The sequence below is a fragment of the Nicotiana tomentosiformis genome, chromosome 6 (genome assembly GCF_000390325.3).
Source record: "Nicotiana tomentosiformis chromosome 6, ASM39032v3, whole genome shotgun sequence".
Taxonomy (NCBI): domain Eukaryota; kingdom Viridiplantae; phylum Streptophyta; class Magnoliopsida; order Solanales; family Solanaceae; genus Nicotiana; species Nicotiana tomentosiformis.
Window position 1 is genome coordinate 25,804,555 of NC_090817.1, and position 21,590 is coordinate 25,826,144.

General features: G+C 38.2%; 1 protein-coding gene across 2 annotated transcripts; it reads right to left on the reverse strand.

The window, feature by feature from the left end:
• Positions 1-1,516: 1,516 nt before the first annotated feature.
• Positions 1,517-9,915, reverse strand: LOC104092039 (uncharacterized). 2 transcript variants are annotated; one of them, XR_011408434.1, is made up of 8 exons: positions 9,415-9,915; positions 8,164-8,391; positions 7,779-7,852; positions 6,522-6,684; positions 6,269-6,388; positions 6,046-6,154; positions 2,384-5,449; positions 2,021-2,194 (listed from the first exon to the last, which is right to left on the reverse strand). XR_011408434.1 is itself a non-coding variant. In XM_009597525.4 (7 exons), the coding sequence occupies exons 1-7, from the start codon at positions 9,646-9,648 to the stop codon at positions 2,013-2,015; spliced, it is 1,110 nt and encodes a 369-aa protein (XP_009595820.1). In that variant the 5' UTR covers positions 9,649-9,913; the 3' UTR covers positions 1,517-2,012. The 2 variants fall into 2 exon arrangements, 1 of the variants encoding a protein (XP_009595820.1); XM_009597525.4 differs by lacking the exon at positions 2,384-5,449 and having other exon boundaries at positions 1,517-2,194; positions 9,415-9,913.
• Between the last annotated feature and the right edge of the window lie 11,675 nt (positions 9,916-21,590).

Consider the following 21,590-nt stretch of genomic DNA (forward strand, 5'->3'; position numbering starts at 1 on the left):
CACCCTCCCACCCCCAAACCACCCTACCCCACCCCTACCATCCCAACCTCCACCCCCACCCCCATCAACTCAATAGAAATATTATTAAAAGTACTTTCTTTTTCATTTTCACAAAATGAGTATTTTCTTTTCATAATGTAAAAAAAGTATTTTTTTTATTTCAACAAAAAAAGCACTTTCTTTTCAAGATGTTAAAAAGTTTTCTTTCATTTCAACAAAATAATGTAGAAAAAGTTCTTTCATTTCAACAAAATGAGTACTTTCTTTTTCAACCAAAAAAAATAGTATTTTTTTTAGTCATGGAGCACATATTTTAATGTTGAATTTGTACATAGTCATATTATTAATGATATTGCTTGATGTGCATTAAGCACATTTTCTTCCTAGAATGAAAACTGTCCTATTTTGTGGAAGAGTAAATTAAGTTTACAATATGATAATCAAATTTGAATAAATTTAATGAAGAAAAGTATATATTATTCCAGTTAAGCTTATGTCACTAAATAATCTGAGCAAAAGGAAAATCATAAATTGCACTTGAAAAAATAGTATAATTATATAGTATGGGTTAACCCATATTCAACCAGCCCATTTGATACCCAACCCGTTATTGACCCGCATAAAATATGAGCGGGTTGAGACCCAACCCATTTTTGCTCGACCCATTTTTAACCCGCCGATCCACTAAGTCTACACCCAAGGAAAAAAAGATGTTCATAGACCCATCCCATTAAATACATTTTTTTTAACAATCATTGATTTCCTCTGAGTATAAGGGTTTAATTCAGATCTTAAAATTATCACAACGTTCATTTAAAGATTCAATATCATAGTGTTCATATCACTATGATCTCGAAGGGATAACAAGTGTAATCCCGTAATGTGGGGTATGAGAGGGTTAGTGTATATTCAAACCTTACCCCTACTTTATTAAGGTAGAAAGATTGTTTTCGATAGATCCTAAACTCTGAAGAAAAATGAGTAAGAAGTAGTAACAACAAACAGAAAAGGAATAGTTTTTTTTTCTGAAGCAGATCTGGAGGGGAGGGATAGTTGAGGGGGGAGTGTGTTGCTTCTGGAACTATGATTAGTGTTCCGGTATATTTTATGATGTAATTCTTTGTTTGTTAATAGATTTTCTCCATTTACCCCCCAAAAAAAAAAAAAGGAATTCATATCATAGTGGCATTTTGTTATCAGCAACCTCCACTGTACAACGACATTATTATCACTTCCAACTATCTCCTTCACCAACAGCCACTGCATGACTATTAACTTAAGAAATTTCAATCAAGTGTTATGGTATGTTTAATACTACAAATACAAATTTCAAAATTCTTCCTTTCTATCTTAAGAAAAAATCACAAATGTTTGGTGCAGCACTTGCATTTTGGTGTATAGGAATATTGCTTTTTTAGAAATTTTATATCTATTAACTTTTAAAAAAAGATAAATTACACACTCTTAAATTCACCAACATTCACATTTAAAAGCAGTATCTAAAACATTATGGCCATTGGCGAAGCATCTCAGGTGTCATAGTATTCAAATTCAGGTTCAAATATGTATTCAAATTCAGATGTCATAATATTCTGTTTCTGAAAAAAGAGAAAAGAAACATACATCCCCTAGGACTTATTAAGGCCATTGGCAAAGCATCTCATTGACACTAGCACTGGATACTCGTCGTTGAAGAAGCCGGAGGTGGCTCCCTGAGACATTCAACGTGACTACCTAATTAAAGATGTGACATAGAAAATACGACATAGAAACAATGACAAATACTTGAAAAGAACAAAAATTGAGAATGTCCCGAGAATTTACAGGTTGCACATTTACCTTGGCAGTTCCCCTATCCTATATATTCCAACAAAGTATAAATGCTTCTGGTTTTCCTGCAAGGACAACACATAATATATATGGCATCCAATGATGAGTGCAATATCAGACTGCATGGGACATTAAAGCCCTGCACTGCATCCTCAGACCGTTGGTTATCTCGTCAAATTAAATCAGTCGATTTCCAGCACAACTTTGCCAGGAATTCGTCGCCTATCCTTGGCCTCGTGGGCCTCTCTGGCCTGCGAAAGTGGGAAGGTTTTATCTACTGGGATTCTTAGCTTCCCAGCCTCAGATAACCGACGGATCTCATGTAAACCCTCAGCATCAGCCCTCATATAATTCCACCAATATTCTGTACCATGACAACAAAAGAAATACATTACTTAAAGTACCTATAAAGAGCTCTAAAAGTACCAGAAATGACAACTTTTGACCCCTTAGACAAGCTTTCCATGAGTTTCAAATAACCACAAAAACAACAACCACCCAATATAATCCCACTAGTGGGGTCTGGGGAAGGTAGTGTGTACGCAGACCTTACCCCTACCCTGGAGTAGAGAGGCAGTTTCTGATAGACCCTCGGCTCCCTCCCTCCAAGAACTCTCCACCTTGCTCTTGGGGTGACTCGAACTCACAACCTCTTGGTTGGAAGTGGAGGGTGCTCACTACTAGAGCAACCCACTCTTGTCTGCAAATAACCACAAAAAATGAAGAAATAATAGCAAGCCACATAATTTAAAACCTCGGTGAATAAAACAAAGAAAGACATTTCCCTCTCTTTGACTGAACTAACTGAAGGAGAAGTCCTGTGAGTATAGGATCTCATAGTGTTCACCATCACCCCTCTATGCTCTAAATGCAGTCTGCTACTAAAGGAATCAGGTTTCTACCAAAGTTTGAAAACCATGAATATTGGACGTAGTTTATCCTTAGTAGCCTAACATAATAGAAAGATCAATAATCTTGAATCACAAAAAGCTGATCAAGGTTAGTCCAAACTGAAACAGCCTACCCAGCAGCTCACTTGAACTAAATCTAGATTATATTATGGTTGAACCGAGATTCTCTTCTCAAAACGTCTAGATATGAGAATTATCATTCATAGTCAACGGGAATCGCACAAGTTTCTCAGGACACAAGAGGTCTGTGCACAGGGATCCTCTAACCTGTGTTGTTCCTATTGATAGAGCATTAAGCAAAATGATGAATGAAGCAGCGGGAGGATGGATATATGAAGGGATTCACAGCTAGGAGGGCAAAATATTATAGTTTAAACTTTAAGAGTGTCTTATTTGCTCTTTGAAGAAGATATACTTGCATTGTGCAATGCTGAGACAAATCAACTTCAACCTAAAGAATACACTTCTATGGTTTAAGCAGTTTCGAGGTAGAGAATAAGCTAAAAGAAGAGTGACATGATACCTGGTCCGGAAGTGAGAAAAATCAAATGTTCTCAGCTTCAAAGCTGATCTCCTTTATATATATTATATATATATATATAAAGCAGTGTAATCCTAAAAAAGTCACCAGAAGAGATCTGCAGCTTCAAAGCTGATCTCTTTTGGTGATTTATTTAGGATTACCTTTGGTCTCGACATGCAAGAACATAACAATGTAGAATCAGGTAAACGAAAAGTTAAGAGATTTAGATGGTAGAAGAGATATTTCTCCAGTGGGATAGAAACTCATACGAGTACTTGTTGAGATTCCAAAAGACTACATGTCTCCACTAGCTCTGTCAGCATAAGTGACATCGAAACGGGAGAAGTTACAAAGAAACTTTTATTGTGGTACATGGGGAGGTGACGAGGTACCACCAGATAATTGGAATATGGTCAGATCACCTAGAAGGGATGGGGATCGCAGGAGGGATTTGAGAATTCTTAATAGAGCTCTACTAACTAAGTTGATAACTTGATATGGAGGTTTGGAGTAGATGACCAAGCCTTGTGGAGGAGAATGATTGTTGACAAATATGATGCCCAAAGGGATGAATGGAGAACAAATAAGATAAAGCAACCATACGGAGAAGCATTTTTTTAAGACAGATCGTGTCCAAGCCAGCTTGCACGCACCTCAACTAATTCCACCGTGTACCTGCTACCTCCCATCAACACAGTTACCAGGTAACTCTTCCCACCAAGGCTTGGGCATATGCAAAATATTCACCTAGTATCTTTTGTCTCCGCCTAGAATTTGAACCTGAGACCTCACGGTTCTCCTCCCACTTCATTGATCACTATTCCACACCCTTGGGTGCCCCAGATAGAGTAGCATTATGGGTAAATATAATAAAAGTGTGGGATGGGATTTACAGAAAAGTGAGTTTATAGCAAGAAATGGAGCTAATATTAGCTTCTGGAAGCAGAATCGTTGCAGTGACACCTTATAAGAAAGTTTCTGTTTATTCACCATATGACAGCCCTAGTTACTAGATTTGCAAAGAGACAAAAGGCACAATTTCAAGGGATTTGAGTTAACGAAATTCTGCAAGTCGAGAAATGGAAGAGCTCAATAAATTGTAGGAGCTACTATATAAGCAAAAAACCTCGATCATAGACAACGATAGCTAGAGATGGAAAGCTCATATGGACAGTGTTGTTCTAGTTAAATCTTTCTACAAACATTATCGGGAGAGGAAATTTAGAACTTCCTCACAGGGCTTCTCATGCCTCAATATGGGTTCCTAGAGCACCAAGAATGACACTTTTTATTTGCACAGCAGCGTAAGGGCCCATACTTACAGCTGGGAACTAGAAGAATGCGAAAATCATTTTTACTAGCCGGCGTTTCATGAACAAGAATGCAGCAGAGGATGTAAATCACTTATTTCTCCACTGCGCTATGGCATACACGGTGTACAATTTAGAATATGTCCAAAGTTGAATGGATAATGCTACATAAAGTTAGAAATTTGCTACTTCAATAGAAGGAAAAGACAGAAATAAAACATGGAAGTTGCTTATGCAAATAACGCGGAAGAGATACAAGAGCGAGCATTTGAAGGATTGAGAACTCTTCTGTAGATGTTAGTGAAATTTTTTTATTCTTTGTACATATCTTGAGTACATATGATATTCCAATTAATTTTAATTACTGGCTGATTTTTGTACAAAACCATGGCAGCATGTAGGCTTACTTGTTACTTGTATACACCTTGTACGGAGGGTCAGTTTCCCAATTTATCAATCAAATTCATAAATACAATTATCGATTTAGGATTTATGCTTTGGACAAAAATAGCCCGAACAAATGTGTATAGAAACTGTCCTAAACTTTAACTACCTAAAGGTTATTCCTTCAAGAAAACCTTTGTGTATAAGAGAGAGAGAGAGAGAGAGAGAGAGAGAGAGAGAGAGACCCAGTAACGAGGAATGAAAGTCAGCACTTGTTACGTTATTCGCACTTAATACACAGGAAAATATGCTGATATGTATAGTATCCCAAGGATAACGTTAAGGTCATAGCCACATCATAATGACTATACAATCCACTTTAATAAAGTATTCGATACCGTTAAAAGGATGAAGGTTATTTCCCCTGGTATCTACTTCAATAAAGGTCAGTGATTTGTGTGCTATTCTCGCTTAAATAGTCCTTCTAGAACCTGCCATAAGCACGAAAATATGCTGATATGTGATATCTATACTATTCCAATTACTTAAAAAAAACATCAAAAACCATGGATGAAGAAGGCGTCCCTCCCTAACTCACTATTTTGACTTATAAACATTTATTTTGAATAATTCAGTTCTTGCCTTGGAAAATTTGTTTGTCACAATCCAGGTTTAATTCAAACGGTTCTCTGGTAGCTTTATCTACTATTATTCAGATCAAAACCTCTGCCAATCTCTTCAACCAACACTCCAAGTACAAAAAATAGCTAGTGTATGAGATAATGCAACAGAAGTCTTGAATCAAGTTCAAATATCAATCTCATTGTAGGAGTTGCAGCTCATAGTGAAGTAATCACCTAGGACTGAACCGACAGTTTTTAACTTTCTTGTTATGCTTTTCACTTCATTTTGAATATTCACTGGCATACAGGAAGCATATATCTCATGTTGTTAGGGATGAGCTAAAATTTCATATCCGTTTCTTCTTACCCTTTCTTTTGGATGAAGAGTTGTTCTTTTCATAGATATCAGTAAAAAGGTATTTCTTCCAAACAGATCATAAAAACCTTCTAAAGATCTCATGTACCTATTCCATGAGAATATCGATATTGGATTTGCTTCTTCAGCAAGATGGCTGTTGCTAGAGGAAGACCAATAGCCAGTCCGTACCTATCAGTAAATGATGCAGCCTCCCCCTATGAGAAAAGAACAGGAAATTTTTTTTAAGAACATATACAGATTCTTCATCATGTATAAGAAAATTAGGCAGAAGATTCTGCCGTGGCTATAAGAGTAAGATGACTCCTAACCTGTAATGTCATGTAGTGTCCTCCTCTTTTTAAAAGATTAATACCTATTCTCTCTGTCTCTGGCACACCAATTGTATCCAAGACGGCATCGAAATGCCCCTTAAGTGCTATTTCACAATCCTGTAAACAAGCAAACATGTCAATCCTGGAACAAGGACAGAGGGGGGGAGTACACCATTAAAAAACCAATCAAGTATATCATGTTCAAATAAAATAACATGATAAAACATGTGAACTACTACTGCATCGTCACCTCAGTGGTATAGTCAACAGCCTGCTCCGCACCGGCTGCCAAAATGCGACTTATACTTATACTTTCTCCGCACGTAGAAGAGACATGGCAGCCTGCAGCCACTGCAAGCTGAATTGCAGAGAAACCTACTGCTCCTCCTCCACCTATGACCAATACCCTATGCCTGAAGAAATTTGATTGAGAAAATAATGATATCAGTATAAAGTATAAACAGCACACATATATAATTTTGAGGCATCATACTGTTCCCTATCCATCAAGATTCATTCATTATCAAGAGTTTAATATGAGATAGAAAGGACAGAGCTGGAATATTGGTCTAAATGTGCTTTGACCTCTCCAACAGGATTAACGAGTTAAGATGGCCGTGAGTTGTGAGAAATAAATAGGTAAGCCTTTATTTTTTTGGTAAGTAATACTAGTAAATAGTAAGTAGTCTTATATTCTAAGGTTTTTATTCCTTGTTAATCAACATCCAGTTTCTCAAATAAAAAGGTAAAGCCATCTTTTGACCAACTTTAGTCTCTAGGCAAAATAATCTTATTCAGCAGCATCAGAGCAACTCCATGTTTGTCCCATTATGCCGGCATAAATGCATCTTGAAATTTATTCTTTATGCACTTCCAAGTAACAAAAATTTATCTACTATGAAAGAAATCATTATACACTCAAAAGAATATAATGCTGGTCTCTAGACACCGCAGTACATAACTTCCTACATTGGATCACTTGAATGTTTTGTCAAAACTGAGGGAAAAAACAGATGAATTGATAAAGAAAATCATTAAGCAGAGTCATGACATTTCAGTCTCTTTAAATATTTTGACACTCATGTGCCATGCTTAAAATCTTCATGATCATAATTTACTTCAAAATGTAAAAATCTTTGTAACTGGAAATAATCTTTGCCACCAAAACCAGGCAAACGAAAATGCAGAATTTAAACACGCAACAATTTTAGAAAATGCTTATGACTCAACAATACAGTTGCAGAAGAAAGCCTTCTACAATTATAGTTTCAAAATGATTATGAGTTATGACACAGCAATACTTGCAGAGGAAAACCCTCTTGGAGTAATTAACTTCCTGTTCATTTTTCTCAGAGAGGTAATTATTCAAGTGTAATTGAAAAACTCAGATTCATACCCCCCCCCCACCCCACCCCACCCCAATACCTTCACAAAGGGCTATAAAAGAGGGAAAAAGAAGAAACTTTTCACTGGTTAAAAAATTCAACCTATCATAACATAAACATACCCCACTCTTATTCTGGCAGTACTTTTTAACGCACGCCAAGCAGTTAGGGCAGCAAATGGGATGGCACTGGCTTCCTGCAGAATAGCATCATATAGGACCTTAAGCATGTTAAAGTAAAAAAACACCAAGATGTGCGATGGGATGGAGATAACCAGAATGAAAATAGACAAGGACAATTAATCATTCAACAATGAGCTTTAGAAATTGATAACTTAATCTGCAGACTGAGAGAGGGGTGAGCGGACATCCAAGAAAAGTGATAGATAGCATAACGAGTAGGTAAACAAGATAGACGCTGATTTTATAACTGATTGCAAATAGCCAAAAAAAAAAAAACTATCCTCAAGAAGCTGGTGTTACGAATGTATCCAAACTGAAAACATACCACATGTGAAAGTGATCCTGGCTTTGGAGCAAGTTCATCTTCTGCAAGAATAGCGTAGTCAGTATAAGTACCCCTCACAGCGGTTGGATGCAGAGCACCGAATACCTCCTGCCCAACTATAAGTGACTTAACAGAATTTCCAACAGCTGCCACTTCACCACTTATATCTCGGCCCAAAATCAATGGTAAAACTGGTTCGAAAATTGAACGTCCATATCCTGCTCGCATCTGAAACAAATTAAAGCATCTACTAAATGTTCAATCTATCAGAACTACTCTGACAAGTTTCCCAAGAACAAATAAGATTAGAATATTTTGAGGAAATAGGCATGCTAACATTTATAACTATTTGCAGTTCTCAACAGTCGAATAAGAAAACTTCGGGATGGTATCCGTCAAACTAACATGTTGTCCACATCGAACTGATGAATGTATTAACAAAGTAGAAAGAGAAAGAGAAAAGCATTGGCATTTGATTTTAGATGTTATTGGCATCACATTCACTTCATAGTAACACTGTATTTATCAGCAACCATGATTTCCACTTAGTAAGTCCTATATTTTTATCTTATAATAAATAAATTCATAGAGAACTCTTTATTACATAATTAAGTTTAAGAAGAGGTTTACTCATTCAGTAACTGCCAAGTGGTGGATAAGCAAAGAAATTTAGAGGGACCAATAACCATAGGTGGATCTGGGATTTAAACTTGATGGGTTCTGCTTTTAAAATACTCAGCACTAAACTTATTGTACATTTAAAATTATGGATTCAGAATACATTATTTGTTATTATTTAGTGGGTTGCACCATAGCTAATAAGCTACATCCGCCACTGCCAATAGCATAGATCAACTTGTTGGAAAATTCCCCAAAATTGAGTACTCCGTGCCTTCTCTTACAAAGCAATGAAAACCATAGTATGCTTAGAATGTCTCACGGGCATCAAAATCTGACCTAACTCAAACAATTCCCCATATATCCCTTTTTCTTCAATTCACCTTCAAGCACATTTTATTAAGACGCCTCAATTTTTCTGAAATCCTCATATAAATCTAACTATTTAAATTAGAGAGGATACATATAATCATCCACACTAAACATAAAATAAGGTGTAATTGATCGAACATATCTACTGTAAAACACGAGTTTCAAATACAAACACAAAACCATATTATAAGTAAATTTCGCGACATTTGATACGAATCAAAAGTAAGAAATGAAAATTTGAAAATAAAAAAGTGAACTGACTCTGGTATCAAGGGGGTTGATGGAGACAGCACGAGCACGAACAAGCACTTGATTAGGTTTTAGATCAGGAACAACTACATTTTGATGAAACTCAAGCACCTCGGGCCCACCAAATCGTGGACACAACACAGCTCTACAGCTCGTTGCAATACCTCTTTTGCCTAAACCTAACATCGAAATCCCTCCATCTCCATTAGCAGTAACAGTCCTAATTCTCCGCGATAAGAATCGCATCGCTGTTTGAGATTTTGCAGTATTACAAAGTCTGTGATTGGGAAATTAAAAGTCTGGTCGATGCATTACTCGGTGAGTGCGTTTATTGTCGGAGGGAACATGCAAAAGAGGGGAGAATGAAGGGGACGTGTCTGCTATTTTATCCGCATAGACAAAATTGGTGTCGTGGCTGCTTCTCAAAACTCCGTAGCAGAAGCCAGGAAGCGGGCTTTATTTTGATGGATGACTTGACTTTGCTCGCGTTAGCGCCTGCTGTGGCCGCACTGCACGGTATTGGTAGAAATGACACCAACTAGCCACTCTAACGGTTATTTATTTAGGAATTAATCAATATATTTTAAATTTTAGTTTTTAAATTTATTTTTTTGAGACATAAATTACCTGAATTGTCCTGAAATAAAAAAAATTAATTTAAATTTTCAAGGTAAAATAAGTACTGGATAATTTCTGAATAACAGCATTAAGAATGATTGTTTGTGCACTTCCTTACAGTATTGCAACCTAGGGCTTTTTGGCCAAGTGCACCATTTTTAGCACGGCTATTTAAAGAATAATAGAAATTTAGAAAAAAATTAAAAGTTTTACCGCCTCAAATTCACACTTTAGATTTTGAATCTGAAGTTTCAATTCTAAAGTTTCGGCGGTTTGGAATTTGTCAAAATGACTAAATATTAAATAGTTTTTTCATATGTTTAAATATAGGTGCTGACTGTAGCTACCTGGGGCCATTTATGTTCCAATTTTACATGAATGGGCCGTAAAGAGGAATTTTCAGAAACTACTATAGTTAGGTGGTTATTAACGTCTTATAGCTACAATGTCATATTTACTAGCCGTAGCTACAATTTTATTGCTACACGATTGTACTCCATTTATTCGCGCGACTGTATTTATAAATATAGTGAGGTAATTCGCCTAATAAATAGGGATTACAACTGTTTAATAACTGAAAGCACAATAAAGCAGCGTGTATCACACTTAAATGATCTCAACATACTCAATTGAAACACGACTCTTTATTATTCCATAATTAGAAGATTTTTTTGGAAGTTTTAAAAAAACAGAGCATTGTATTCGAAGATTGCAAATACACATTGAGATGTGCAGATAAAGCTTCAGCGATACATCAAATATTGTTTTTGGAGTGTGTTCGAGGTTGTGATCCGACCGATATTGATTGGATTGATTTCTATCCGGCATTGATACAGGTATTAACAGAAGAATTAGTAATTGAATTTACGAATTCACTGTAGTTTGATCAGTTATAATTTTGGTACTCGGCATTTCCTTATCTCCCGAATGCAAATACACTGATGGCAAGCTTAACAACGTTAATTCGACATTCAGGAAAGTGGAACAACGAAAATTGTTATGTTGATTATTCAATAGAGGGGATAATGATAAAAGAGTATGCTTCGTACAGTGATTTAGTTGTTGCAATCTCGAAGCAACTTGTTATAGACTTGAGTTTGAAGTCAATTAAAATCGAATACAAAGTAGAAAAAATTTATACGCCTATAGAAATACACAACGACATGGGTTCCAGGGTGTATGTAAAGTTGAAAAAGGAAAACATGGAATTCAGGATGTATCCATTGTGTATAACTACAATGGAGAAAGAAATTGCATATGGAGAAAGTGTAATTCAAAGTGATCTGGTACAACTTGAATACATTGATGGTGTGCATACAGTTGATACAAGTGATATACTTGCACTGGCGTCGTTAAACTTAGGTGAACCAATTGAGGTTTTCGAATCGCAAAAGGATTTGATTATTACAAATAATAATCAAAAAGAGGTGATGAAAGGACAAATATACAAGGATAAGGCGACATTAAAGGTTGTGATAAAGCAATATGCAATTGCTACAAGGTTTCAATTTCGGGTTGAGAGGTCAAATGCTATTAGATTATGGTGTTTCTATAGTTATCTATTTATAAGAATAAATTTACTATTTGACTGCTTTTACATATCAGAACTGCATAATGTATTCTGTATGTCATTGTCTGTTTTGTGTATTCATAACTTATTGTATGTGTATTCAAATTGTATTTGCAGCTATACCCTTATATTGTTTCTGAACATTGTGAATAGAAATTTAAGGCTTCAAGTATTAACAAATCCAAAATGTTCAAAGTGAGAGAGTTATATGATAAGCATACATGTCCATTGAATGATAATGTATATTCTCAACGTCAAGCAACTAGTAGGTTGATTGGGGGTATGATTAGATCCAAGTTTACTAATCATAAGAGGAAATACACGCCAGAGGATATAATAGATGATGTAAAATTGGAATTTGGTGTCGATGTTAGTTACATGTTGTCCTGGCGCGCTAGAGAAAAGGCAGCGAATTTCTAGAGGGGGGAGTCAACTGATTCATACAATAAATTACCGAGTTACTTATACACATTGGATACAACGTATCCTGGTTCACATATCAAAATGAAACAATCGCCTGAAAATGAGTTCATGTATCTGTATATATCACTGTATGCTTTTATAAAATGATTTGATTATTGTAGATCCATCGTCATTGTAGATGACAGCCACCTCAAATCAGCATACACAGGGACCTTCATTTCAGCTAGCACGTTGGATAGTGCAGGTAAGTCAATTAACTACAACCTGGATACATACATGATACACTAACATACAAATTGATCTTCTAAGTAATAAATACATATGTACTTAACTTCTATAGTTGTATTCAATTGTATGTGCAGGACATATCCTACCACTAGCATATGGCGTAGTTGATTCAGAGAATGATGTTGCTCAGTTGTGGTTCTTTGAGCAGTTTAAGAAAGCTTATGGAGAATGGGAAAAAATATGTGTTGTTTCTGATAGGAATGAGAGCATCATCAAAGTTGTATGTAGAGTGTATCTTACCGTACCGCATTTTGCTTGCATATGGCATCTCTAGAACAACGTATACAAATAATTCAAAAAGAGTCATGAGAGATTGAGTGAGGTATACTTTTCAATGGCAAAAACATACACCCAGGATGAATTTGATAGTCTAATAGAAAAGGAGGAGAAGGTAGATATTCGGGTGAAAGAATACGTGGAGTTAGCTGGATACGAAAAGTGGGCTAGGTTGTATGCACATGTTAACCGATGATGGACTAAGACATCAAATATTACTCAGTCAATCAATTCGACACTTTTATCAGCAAGAGAATTGCCAATCTATGATTTCCTAGAAGAAGTTAGGTGTCACGACTCAAAATTCCCTCTGTTGGGTATCATGATGGCACCTAGTCTTAGGGACTAGGTAAGCCTAACATTATCTAAATAACAACCATAATAAATAACATCTAACAACTTTGAAATGGAATTCTTTATAAAAATTTATAATTCTCAAATTCGGTAGTACAAGTCATAAGCTCTATAGAGTTTGCTAAAATTTACTAAATACAACTATTTGAAATAAGGTAAACAATGTGAATACAAATCAGAAGGTGACTTTGAAGCCTATGAACGCAGCAACAAGTTTACCTTGTGTCTCCACAGCAACAGTCCGCACAGCTAGCTAATGATCAACTGACTTCGAAATACCTGGATATGCACAAAAATATGCAGAAGTGTAGTATGAGTACACCATAGCGGTACCCAGCAAGTATCAAGACTAACCTCAGTAGAGTAGTGATGAGGAACAGTCAAGACACCTACTGGACTAAATAACCTGAACAAGTATAAGTATAGAACCAATAAAGTATGATATCTACATAAGGACTACGTGAAATGGCAAATAATACGGTAATTTCAGTAAGAAAGGAAAACAACAACTACCAGTGGAATACCATAGTAATAACATAGAAGAACGAACGGAAACACAACCTAAATCCGATGAACACAATTAAAAGAAGGGCAGGTAGCAACTAGATGAAAACAACCACTTTCACACCAGGTTTTAGTCAATAAACTCCACAAGGTATCGAACCTCATACTATTCACAACTCACGGGTTTCCAATACCTGAACCCTAACACTTGGCATCCTGTGTCCTCATTACACTTCATAACTACACTAACGACTCACGTGCCAAATAGATCCATTCTCACATAGAAGGCAAGTAAACAAGGGTGTTCATCTATACTCAACAATATAAAGAAAACTTCTTAACCGATAAGAGTGCTCAACTACGTGTATGCTTGTACAAGTGTCCTAACATAGTTCATGCCAGCTCGTAAGTACAGGAAAAGAAATGGACAGCACGTAGAATGTTTTCACACAACTTTCCACAAGATAAAGCTCACACAGGTAAGTGTACCACTACACAAGTATCAATAACAAGAATGCCCCCAGGCCATCACAAGTCATCATAAATCAATCCCTGACCCAACCCACCTTGTCTCCCCACGTGTGCAATAGTAAAATAAATGCTCGCCTTGTCTCGCCACATGTGCATAATAATGTTCCCACCTTGTCTCGCCACATGTGCAACCCACATATATATATCCCGCCTTGTCATGCCACATGTGCAAATATCAATAGTAACAATAGCACGATAGAAACCTCGTGCAACTCAATAACACTTGCATGTCAGAAACCTCGTGCATCACAATAACAACAACCGCACGGCAGAAACCTCGTGCATCACAACAACAAGTACAACAACAACAATGATAATAATACAAGGGTACGACAAATAAGTCAACTCAGAGATTCCAGAACTCAAAGAAACGGAGGAACTAATTCAGAATGAGTAGCCACAATCGGGAATGCTAGTCATAATAAGAATAGCTTAACAAGAAAGGAAATACTATGTAACAATGGTCCACAATATACAGTTCGACAACGAGGGAGCTAACACGAGTCGAATAATTCCAAATAAGGACAAGTCAACTAAAATATAAGATATCTAACTTCTTTTAAGGTTGGGAAATTAGGAAAGAGATACAACAAATTCAACTAAGAAGAAGCAGTGGAAAGATAACCATAACCTCAATTAAGGCTAAACAATCACAAAAGAGGTAGTAATAATTTCAAATAAAGATAGGCAGTTAAGGCACATATGAATCAAATAAGCAATAAGAGTGAATCATGAAGTAATTAATTCTAATTAAGTAGGTAGAGGTCAAACTAGTAATTAAGAAGCGTAATCACAACAAGTACAACTGCATATTCAGTGAATACAAGGGCTTAAAAACCCTAAAAGGCCAATTTTTCACGTACTAATCATCTCGCGTACACGAACTACAATTAGCATAGAAGACTCAAATCCTAAGGGGTAGTTTCCCCACACGAAGTTAGGAAAGATACTTACCTCAAAGAAGACATACCGATACTCAAAAATTAACTTCTCGGTGAAATGGCTTCCGGACGGCTCAAATCTAATCAAAATAACTTCAAAGCACAAATAAAACTCATAAGAAACTATTCTGGATCATAACGCTTCAATCTTTATCACAATCTAAAAATCGACCCAAAAGTCGACTCCAAGGCCTGCACCTCGGAACTCGGCAAATTTCACAAAACCCGAACACTCATTCCGATACGAGTTCAACCATACTAAAATTATCAAATTCCGATACCATTCGTCCCTCAAATCATGATTTTTTATTTTGAAAGTTTTCTTCAAAAATCCCCATTTTCCTCACTCAAAAACACTAATTAAATGATAAAAATAAAGATAAGATCATGGAATATAATAAATTTTAGGTGAAGAACACTTACCCAATCGATTTGCATGAAAAACCCATAAAGCATCGCTCAAAACCGAGCTCTAGAACTCTAAAAATGTTTTAAATGGCTAACCCTCGGAATAGAGAACTTTATATTCTGCCCAGGTATTTGTACATCGCAATCGCAGAACAAATAGTGAAATTGCGAAGAAGAAAATAGCAACTGCCAAAATGAATTACGCAATCGCGTAAGGAATAGTGCGATCGCGAAGAGGGAAAAATGTTAGGGCCAGGTACTGCACTACGCGACCGCGTGAGTGCGCAAGCGATCGTGAAAGGGGAAGGGGGAAAATCACCAGATGTTACAGGTGAGCTATGCGAACGCGGGCAATGAAGTGCGAACGTGGAGAAGGCAGAAGCACACGTACGCGATCGCGAATAGGACTACACGAACACAAAGAAGGAATGGTCAGCCCACCAAACAAGCCTTCGCGATCGCGGCTTCAGCTATACGATCGCATAGAAGGGGACACCAGATATCAGCACAGCTATACCAAACAATGAGAAAATGGTCGGTAGCACATCCGAAGATCAGAGACACCGAATGGAACATAGGAACCAACAAAACAAAACCGTAATATGCATGACTCACGCAAAGTAAGCACACCACAACACAAATATCATCAATAACAATGCCCCCATGCCATCACATTTCATCACAAATCATCCCCGACATAGCCTCCTTTGTCTCACCGCATGCGCAATAATAAAGTAAATGCCCGCCTTGTCTCGCTACACACACATAATAATATCCCCACCTTGTCTCGCGACATGTGCAAACCCAACATATATAGCTCACCTTGTCATGCCACATGTGCAATTATCAATAATAACCATAGCACGGGTAACTCACACGCGAACACCCCGAAAATCCTCTCAATAATACAATATGTGCCAAGAACATAACAACATAATATAACAACTCGCACCATATGTACTCATATGACACAACATTTACTTAAAAATAATTCCAATACCACAACCACATATATCCCTCGGCTCAACAACACTGAGTACGACAACAACAATAACACGGGAGTACGATAAGTAAATCAACACAAGGATTACAATAACACAACGGAACGGAAGAACGAGATCACAATGAAAGACATAACAAGTAATAATGACTTCAAATAAGAATAGTTCAACAATGAGAGAGATAATACGTAACAACAATATCAAATAAGAATAACTCATCAATAAGAGAGATAACTTGTAACAACGATTTCAGATAAGGATAAATCACAATGGAAGAGATAAGATGTAACAATGAAAGAGGCAACCACTTCAATTAAAGTCAGAAAAGATACTTACCTCAAGGAAGCTAAATCAATACTGTAAAATGACCTTCTCATGTGAAATAACCTCCGAACAGCTCGAATCTAGCCAAAATAACTCAATATCATAAATAAAAGCCATATAAAATAATTCCAGATAATAAAGCTTTGATATTTAATGAAAACCAAAAAGTCAACCCCGGGCTCGCACCTCGGAACCCAATCAAACCCAAAATATTCAGATACCCATTCCGATACGAGTCCAACCATACCAAAATTATCCAAGTCCGACATCAAATCGACCTTCAAATCATCATTTTATATATCATAAAGTTTTTACTAAAATCCCCAATTTTTCCAATTCAAATCACTAATTAAATGATAAAAATAATGATGTAATCGTGAAATATAATTAAATTCGGGTCAAGAATACTTACCCCAATTCAAATGGTAAAAATCCCCTCCAAAATTGCCCAAATCCGAGCACTACAACTCAAAATATGACTTGCTTGCAAAAATTAAGGTCAATCAGAGTTGATTTGGAAGGTTTCGACATCGATTGTAGAAGTTGGAATTCATTAGTTTTCATTAGGCTTGAATTGGGGTGCGATTCGTGTTTTTGATGTTGTTTGATGTGATTTGAGGCCTCAACTAAGTTCGTATCGTGTTATTGGTTAACGGATCGAATTTGGCTTAAGTGTTATGCTGAGGTGCTTCAGGTGTGGTGTCATCGCACCTACAGAGGGATTGGTCGCAGGTGCAGAGCTGCAGAAGCGGCTAGGATTTCGCAATTGTGAAGAGGAAGATGGCTACTAGGGGTCACAGGTGTGAAAGGATTTCCGCAGATGCGGATGGTCATCTGCGCATGATCGACCGCAGAAGCAGAAGTGTCCAGGAGGCTGTGGAGTCACAGAAGTGAGGGGTTCTTCGTAGATGCGGTCCCGTAGGTGCAAAGCTGGGACCGCAGGTGTGCGAGGTCAGGTGTTTAGTGGGCTTCGCAGAAGCATCATTTTCTCTTTAAAAGCAGGATTGCAGGTGTGAGCCCAGGCTTCGCAGGTGCGGAGTGCCTGGACAATGTATAAGATTGAAGGGGTCCAAGACTTTTATTCATTTTTGGACTTTGGGAGCTCGCATTAAGATGATTTTTGAAGGAGATTTCACGAGGTTTCTTAAATAAGCCTCTTTTGATCATTTTTATTCAATAATATTGATTACCCATTGAATTTCCCACCTAGTTTATGTGTTTTAAGATAGAATTTTGGGAGTTTTGGGCTACGGATTGGAGAGTAAGATTTGGGGATTTGACTTGACGATTTGGTGTCAGAATTTGGTAAATTTGGTATGCTTGGACTCGTGGTTGAATGGGTGTTCGGATTTTATAATTTTTGTGGGATTCTGAAACGTGGGACCAGGGTTGATTTTTCGATTCAGAACTTCGCATTTTCATATGGAATTGATTCCTATAGCTTGTGTTGATTGTATAGAGTTGTTTGTGGCTAGATTCGAGACGTTCGGAGACCGATTCGCGAGGCAAGGGCCTATTCGAGTAGAGATTGGCACGATTTGAGGTAAGTAAACCTTCTAAACTTGGTTCTGAGGGTATGAATCCCTAAATTACGTGTTATATTGTTAGTGTTGAGGTGGCGCACATGCTATGTGATGGGCTTGTGGGTGTGCACCATAGAAATTATGATCCGGTCGATTCCGTGGTAATGTGTAGTCATAAAACCTGGTTGTTATTCATACGATCTATATGTGTTAGAGTGATTGAGCTGCAAATCCATGTTAGAAATCATGTTAGGCTATATGCTTATCCGGTTGAGACCCACTGGGTCATTTCTGCTATTGAATTATGTGCTTAGATGACAATTTTGTACTCAGTCACATCCATCATTGAATATCATATCTCAGTCTCTACTACTATTTATTGTTGTTTTATATATCACTGTTTGGGCGAATTGGCATGCGATTTGTGAGCTCGAGAGATAGGAGAGCTTGATTACTGAGTTGGGGACTGAGAGACGTGTTGTGAGTGAGATTTGTGGATCGAGAAACATGCTGTAACTAGCCTTATAGGTTATATATAGATCGGGTTGCACGCCACAATAGGACTTTTAGGCTTTATTATTATGGGATCGGGCAGCACGCCGCAACATACCAGATTAACTTATTATTAACGCTTGGGCAGGATCCGTTCCTCCGGAGTCTGACATACCACTAGTGAGCGCAAGAATCGTACAGTGCTGAGTGACCGAGTGTGATGAGAGAAAATTGAGACAGTCAGAATGAGTACTCTGAGAATGTGAGTACGTGAGGTTTTCATTGTGTTGCATCACATGTGATATGCACATTGGCATGTAGATATAGAGATGTAATATTTCTCATATTAGTCACACTTGGCATATTTTAGCCCAAAGGTTAGTCTTGTTACTTATTGAGTACATTGGCTGGTTGTACTCATACTACACTCTGCACTTCGTGTGCAGATCCAGGTTTTTTCGGGCACGGTGGTTGCTGATTTTAGAGTTGTATCAGTTTGGAGATTATCGAGGTAGCTGCTTTGGCATCCGCAGACCTTGACTCTCCTCCTTTATCTTTTAGTTTTATTTATATTGTTCTACTTTCCTAGACAATGATTTCAGCAGTCAGACTATATTGTTGTATAGATGCTCATGTACTCAGTGACACCCAAATTTTGGGGAAATTCTGTATTGAGTTGCGATATTTTTATCCAGTTATGATGAGACTTTATTTACTAAAACCTATTTTAGTATGTATTAAATTAAAGATGCTTGTATTTGTGAGTTGTTGGCTTGCTTAGTATCACGATAGACGCCATCACGACACAAGTGATTTTGGGTCGTGACAAGTTGATATCAGAGCCTAGGTTACATAGGTCACTCGAGTCATGAGCAAGTTTAGTAGAGTCTTGCGGATCAGTATAGATACGTATGTACTTATCTTCGAGAGGTTGCCGAACCCTTAGGAAAACTTCACTTTCTTATATTCTTGTCGTGCTAATTTGTTAATTCTGAAAACTAAACTTTTGTTATTCTATTCTCTCACACATGGTGAGGTCATGTGCTACCGGACCGGGCGGACGGCCAACAGTACCACCAGGTAGGGCCACGAGAGGTTGAGGCCACTGTAGAGGCTGGGGTGAAGCTCGTACAACAACACCTGTAGACCCATCAGTTTCTCTAGCTCAGGAGCAGATTCCAGATATAGTTGAGCCGGTGGGACCAGCTCAGGCACCAGTTGTGCCTATTATGATTCCAGGCCTTCAGGAGGCTTTGACCCAGATATTGACTGTTTGCACTAGCCTTGCTAAGGCGTTTTCAATTCAGGCCGTACTAGCAACTTCTCAGGCCGGGGGAGGTGCTTAGACTCCTGCCGCCCGTACTCCAAAGCAGGTGGTGTAGGGACTTCAGACACCAGGGGTACTACTAGCATAGCCAATTACAGTTGCTCAGGCCAAGGTGGGTCCCGTTATGAGTGATGAGGAGCAGAAGAGACTAGAGAGATTTGGGAGGCTCAAGCCTCCATCATTAAGTGGGACTGAGTTAGAGGATGCTCAAGACTTCTTGGATAGGTGCCAGCAGATTCTTTGCACGGTGGGTATTCTGGAGACTAGTGAGGTCTCATTTACTACTTTTCAGCTGACGGGGGCAGCCTTCAGATGGTGGGAGACATATGAGCAGAGCAAGCCAGCCGGTGCTGCACCACTTTCATGGCACAAGTTCTCTGCTCTCTTCTTGGAGAAGTTTGTGCTACCGACCCGCATGGAAGAGTTGCATAAATAGTTTGAGCAGCTACGCCAAGAGGGTATGTCTGTGACCCAGTACGAGATGATATTTTTAGAGTTGGCTCGTAACGCGGTTTGGTTGGTTACTACAGAGAGGGAGAGGATTAGGAGGTTCATTGATGGCCTCAACTATGGACGACGCTTTGTTATTACTCGAGAGAATGCATCAGGTGCTATGTTCGATGGGTTTGTTGATATTGCTAGGCGGCTAGATCTGGTCCCTAGTCAGGAGCGTGAGGAGAGAGAGGCCAAAAGGTCTCGTGGTTCGGGTAGTTTCAGAGGTGTTTCTTCTGGGGGTCGTCCTTATAGGCCTGCTCAGATGGCTCGTCCTGTTCATCGTGGTGTATCAGCTAGCCATGGTTCAGACAATGCTCGCCCGGGTCGGTCATCTCTCAGTGCACTCTTAGCTCAGAGTTCATCTCGTGCTCCATCAGTTCAGGGTTCATCTGTGCCGGTTCTTCTAGCAGTTATTCTGGTTCTCGGGGTCCAATTTAGTCCCCACCATTATTGACGGATTAGGGTTGCTACGAGTGTGGGGAGCTTGGACATGTGAGGAGGTATTATCGTTGTCTCTTGGGAGGTCCAGTTCAGTAGAGGGGGCATTCCATGACTTCTGCACTAGTTACTTCACCACCCACGCATCCAGCTCAGGGTAGGGCTCAGGAAGCTAGAGGTCGCCCTAGAGGGGGAGGCCGATCAGGTGGCGGTCAGTCTCGATTCTATGCTATTCCTGCCAGGCCAGAGGCCGGTTCTTTAGACATAGTGATCACATATATTGTCTCAATATGCCACATGGATGCTTCTATATTATTTGACCCTGGTTTCACTTATTTGTATGTATCATCATATTTTTCTTATTATTTAGATATGTCCTGTGAGTCCCTAGTATCAACTGTTCATGTATCTACACCGGTAGGCGATACTTTTGTTGTGGACTGTGTGTATCGGTTGTGTGTAGTGAATATTGGGGGATTGAAGACTAGAGTTGATCTTTTATTGCTTAGTATGGTTGATTTCGACGTGATTTTGGGTATGGATTAGTTGTCCCTATGTTATGCTATTTTGGATTATCACGCTAAGACTGTGACGTTGGTGATGTCGGGATTGTCGTGGATCGAGTGGAGAGGTTCTCTAGATTATGTTCCCAACAGGGTGATTTCTTATCTGAAG